Source organism: Engystomops pustulosus, chromosome 2 (assembly GCF_040894005.1).
Source record: "Engystomops pustulosus chromosome 2, aEngPut4.maternal, whole genome shotgun sequence".
NCBI lineage: Eukaryota > Metazoa > Chordata > Amphibia > Anura > Leptodactylidae > Engystomops > Engystomops pustulosus.
In genome coordinates this window covers 65,795,769-65,801,342 of record NC_092412.1, presented here as the reverse complement: position 1 = coordinate 65,801,342, position 5,574 = coordinate 65,795,769, and the positions used below count along the sequence as shown (strand labels likewise).

Below are 5,574 nucleotides of genomic sequence, written 5' to 3'. Positions count from 1 at the left end.
CTGCTTTCTTGTATGTAGCCCCTAATAAAAAGGGAAGAGTCATTACAAGGTAAGATTTCTAGTCCCCGCATTTTAAGTCCACTCTTCAAAGAAATAAATTATCTGCAATAAAACGAGTTTTGGTTTCCTTATGTTTTTTTTAATTATTATTCCTGCAAGATGACTAGGATGCTGATGCAAAACGCAACACTAACGCAGCGAGTACGTGCGGTTCTACGGGAATTCTGGACGACATAAATATACTATCCTTTAGCTTGTAAAACCTCCATCATTATAAGTCGTCATTATTGTAGTCATAACACATTAGGTAAGTGACGAGTTGGGCTGAGGTTCCGCTGCCGCCCCGTCCGGTCAGGTGACCCGTGTCTGACTCCTCCCCTCCGCTGTCAGTCCCGGTCACATGGTGCTCGGGCCTGGTTACATAACAATCGTTCTGTAGGTTGTGTCCTGCCGGTCATGTCGGCCGCGTACCGGATAGCGATAGGCTCCCTGGCCATTGCGGGCTGGACGGGGCTCGGCTGCTTGTTGTGGGCGTTCATGGCACCGACGCAGGACCGATTATTAGAGATGCGGGCGGTAAGGACATCACATTGTCACAAGAAGTCTGAGATTATGTGGTAACCAGCGGGGAGTGTGCCCGAGCTGTGCCCCTGAGGACTGCCCTGTACACTCCAGCACAGCTACAACTAGGTGCCCTGTAGAGGTGCCCTGCTAATACAGTGACCTATGCCCTTCACCAGGGGTCAGTGCGCCACATTCAATAAATCTTCAGTAATTCCCCCCCTCCCCAAGGCTGGATTCAGACGGCCGTTGCCCACAGTACCGTAGCGCGGCGAGAGGAGGTGAGCTCACCCCCGCCTCTCTCCATACGGATATATGGCGCATGGCGGCATATGCTGTGATATGCTGTAGGGAGCCGTGTGCCTGTTGCCCTCTATGGGGGACGTATATACGTTCCCCATACGGCGGTCTGAATGTAGTCTAAGGCTGGATTCATACACCTGTTTCCCGCTGTACCGTGGCACGGCGGGGAGAGGAGGAGGTGGAGAGCGCTGCTCACCCCGCCCCTCTCCATAGGGATATTTGGCTCACGGCACCTTATGCCATGAAAAGATAGGACATGTCCTATCTTTTCACGGGGAATGGAGCGGTACAGTGCCGTACCGCGCCTGTAGGGCGCCGTGCGCCCATTGCCATCTATGGGGGACATATATAGGCTGTATATACGGCCATCTGAATGTAGCCTAAATGTGTAAATACCCTGTTTCTTACAGACCTCCCTATCACCCATCATCCTCAGGGGTCCCCCAGGTTTTCACACTGCCTGATAATCCAATCCTTATCCAGGAAAACCAACAGAACAAGGGGCACACACCCTAGCGGCCAAAGTTGAAAATGGCACTTTTTTGCCATTTTGAAAAATATACAAAAATCAATAAACAGTGATCAAAAGGTCGAACAGTCCTAAATATGGTAGCATTGAAAACTTCATCAGAAGTTGCAAAAAAAATTACACCACTTACAGCTCTGTTCACTGAAGTGAAAAAGTTATTAGCGCCAGAAGATGGCAAAATAAAAAAAAAAAAAGTTTTCTACATGAGTTTTAAATTTTAGTAAATGTATGAAAACATTATAAAACCTATACAAATTTGTCATCCCCCGTGATCGCACCGACCCAAAGAATAAAGTAGACGTGTCATTTGGGGAGCACAGTGAAAGCCGTAAAATCCAAGCCCACAAGAATACGGCACAAATGCGTTTTTTCAGCATTTTCACTGCATTTTTAATTTTTTCCTTCTTCCCAGTACACGGCATGGAATAATAAATACCATCTCTATGAAGCGCAATTTGTTACGCAGAAAACAAGCAATCACACAGCCCTGTACGTGTAAAAATACAAAAAGTTGTACATTTTGGATTGTGGGGGGTGGCTGTGCTGTTGATGTAGGGTCACCACTGACAGGAGGAGAAAATTTTTTTCCTCTCCACCTGAGGCAAAAAAATAAAATTCCTGATGCTAGGCAACCCCTCCAAGCTATTGCACTATAGCAAGTAAATCTTTGACTGTGAGTTGTTTTCACTTTCCTGGTCTCCATGTTACAGAAGGAGTTGAAGGAGAACCCAGCTAGGATGGCGGAACTGCGCAGTCAAAACGAGAGGGTTCTTAAAGTCCTTAAAGATGCTGCCCAGACCAAAGTTAACATCACCCACAATCCTCAGTGGAATTCAAGAACATCGTCCTCCAGCAGTTAAATCCAAAAAGCTATCAGTACGGAAGTGGAGCATGGAGACCATCTTAGCCACTTGAAATATCTACATGAGTATGAACTCTTTCAGCAACTATTGGAGACATGTCCTTTATTACTTCTAAAACGTGAACCAGTATATTCTTTTCCGATTACTGTACAGCTGGGACACTAAAAATGCTAAACTTAGTATACAAAATTCTCCCACCAGAACACAACGGTATACAATTCCTTTAAATCTGGTTTAGAAGTTGTATAGTGTGAATCTTTAACACGTTATGAAATCTGATCAGGAATAAGCTTTCTACCTCTTCGGTATGTGTTGTACTGGCTTTGTGTTTTCGGATAATACCTGATTGGTGGCACCTGCTATGTTCTGATATTGAACTATAAGGACAGATCCCCAATATTTTACTGATCAGAAATGATTGGTGCCTTTCATTCACAATAGAGGCACCTTAGTGTACTGGTGATATGTGTACTATAGTCTAACGTATTCCATTAAAAGAAAATGTATGTATTATTGGCAGCTTGTCTTCACTTTGTCATAATCTTTACCATACAGATTACCGTTTCGATAGTAGGAACACTTTTCACAAGCTTTGTCATACCCTTCTTATGAATAACTTTCTGGGCCCTCCGCTGTGTCCTTCACTTCTGCTGTACTTGTTGGACCAAACCAGAAACTCTGTTGGGTATATTTACCTATTTTCCTATTATATGCATTTTCATTATTATGAAGGCTTTGGATAAATTGGTAAAAAGGTAAGCTGGTAACCCATACAGTACATTGTAAGTATTTTCTTGGTTTATTGAGTGGTCACAATTCTCGTTAAGCAATAGTAACCAAAATATGTTATATGGATGCCCCCTTTGAAGAATATTCAAACATGGAGATTCCCACCGTCTCTATATCCAATCTACTGGAAAAATAGATGCAAAAAACGCTTTTCCCGCCCCGTGCGGATGTGCAGTAATCTTCTTTTAGTATGTATAAGTGGTGCAGAGTTTCCAAGAACTAAGGGCTTTAAAAATATGTCGAGCACCTCTTGGCTCCTCCGAATAGTAATCATGCATAGCTCCCAACCCAGCTGGCTCCACCTACATAGCAGTCGGGGAGCAGGTGTGACATCATCTGCAGTTCTCGTGCTGTGCGCGATCATATCGTTACATCTATATAAACCTGAAGTGGCTGAACGATTGGGTAAGATATTCCAGGTTCAAAATGGAGTCTGTAAAAACAACTACTCCTTTGATTCAACAATGCTGTAATGTGTACCATCGATTTAAATATGCTTATTATCATATTCCTATTCATCATGATTCACAGCCTATTCTTCGGTTCGCGGTGATCTCTACGGATGGTGAGGAAGTTCACCTCCAATTCAGGTGCCTCCCCTTTTGGATATCATCAGCACCCAGAATTTCTTAGAAGGTTGTGTTGGAAGTGTTGAAATCGCTCAGGAAGAGGGGCATCCTCATCTTACTTGTAAAACAGGAAATGAATCCAGCGCTTGACCCAGGTAAGTAGTAAAACTTCTTCTTTTATTGAAATAATGCTTGTGGCAATACAGCTTAAAATGCAAGAGCCATGAATAAGAGTGTCTGCGGACACTAGAAACGCGTAGGCGAAGCCAGGTTACCACCATCTGTCATAGCTCGCTGATGACTCAAGATACAGGCGGTTTGTGCATTTTAAGCTGTATTGCCACAAGCATTTTTTCAATAAAAGAAGAAGTTTTACTACTTACCTGGGTCAAGCGCTGGATTCATTTCCTGTTTTACAAGTGAGATTACCCAAGCACCTGGTCCGTGCGGAATCCGAGGACGCCGAGACTTCCAGGACAACGTGGGGTGAGCTACAACTAAGAAACTTGATGTTTTTGTTTGATTCATCCTCATCTTTCCTTATCTGGATGACTTTCTGATAGTTGCAAACTCAGTAAGCAAAGTATATTCCCACAAATGGCAAGTGATAGAACTCTTATTAGACCTGTAATGGATAGTGAATACCCAGAAGTCAGACTTATCCACCTCAAATTCAAAAGTATTTTCAGGGGAACTGTTAGATTCAGTGACTCAAACCTCTTCTCCTCCACAGAAGAAAATACTGAAATTGCTGAACTCGATCGGGACATTCATAAGAAAGATCCTGCTCCATAGGAGAAGCCATAAGCATGCTGGGACAATTGACAGCCTGCATAAAGAGCATTGCCTGGAGTCAATACCACTTGAGAACATTACAGTCCTGGATCCCAAGAACATGGAACAGGACGGCTATATCTCTGGATAAAAAGGTGAAGATTCCAACAAAGGTGAAAACTTCCCTAATTTTGTGGTTTAAAAAAAAAAAAAATTCCCTGGCCTATACACACCATCCAAACAGATGCCAACCAAACTGGATGGGTGGCCATGCTGTAGGGCAGATACATTCTAGGATCTTGGTCGACAAAAGATTCATCTCTTCCTTCAAACACAAGGGAACCGTAAGCGGTCTGTGAGACATTGACCTACAGTTTCAATCAATAGGTGGCCCCCTACTTAAGGACACCCGACTTACAGACAACTAAGTTACAAATGGACCTCTGCCCCCTGTGACCTCTGAAGCGCTCTGGATGCTATTACTTTAGTCCCAGGTTGCAATGATCAGCTGTAAGGTGTCTATAATGAAGTTTTATTGATAATCCTTGGTCCAATTACAGCTAAAAATCAAATTGTCACTGGGACAAAAAAAAATTTTTGTCTGGAGCTACAAGTTGCGGCTGACATACAAATTCAACTTAAGTACGAACCCACGGAACCTATCTTGTACGTAATTCGGGGACTGCCTGTACTTCAGGATTTCCATGTAATAATCCTATTGGCGAATGTGGCGATGGTAGCATACATCTGAAGACTCAGGGGTACCAGATCTAAAATACTACAAAGTTTTTCTCCAAAAATATTATTGTGGGCAGAAGGAAATGTAAGATCTCTGACTGTTACACATCTAAGGCACGAAGACAATACATTGGCAGTGTCAGGCACCAGGGCTGGTGGACCCACTGGACCTCCGCGGACGATGACCTAAGCCAACACCTGGGAGCAGAGTCTAAGTGGTACCCAGTTTTTACCAGAGACCGCGGCAAAGCGGGTTGGACTTGCGGGTTGGTGCCACCAGGTCGCTCCACTGGTGGCCAAGGCGAAGTACAAAGGCAGCACAGGATCTAAGTCAATAACAGACTGTGGTCACAACGGGAATTCACAACATTAGCATGAGGCATCGGGAACAAGCTTTCTCTAAGGCTATGTGGCACAAAGATCCGGTGGGGCATAAGAGCCCTTTAAA

General features: G+C 44.0%; 1 protein-coding gene across 1 annotated transcript; it reads left to right on the top strand.

Annotated features, from left to right (window-relative positions):
* Nucleotides 1-370: 370 nt before the first annotated feature.
* LOC140117892 (ubiquinol-cytochrome-c reductase complex assembly factor 3-like) lies at nt 371-2,769 on the top strand. Its single transcript, XM_072135089.1, has 2 exons — nt 371-576; nt 2,104-2,769. Exons 1-2 carry the CDS (start codon nt 457-459, stop codon nt 2,251-2,253), a joined length of 270 nt encoding a protein of 89 aa, XP_071991190.1. The 5' UTR covers nt 371-456; the 3' UTR covers nt 2,254-2,769.
* Nucleotides 2,770-5,574: the final 2,805 nt, after the last annotated feature.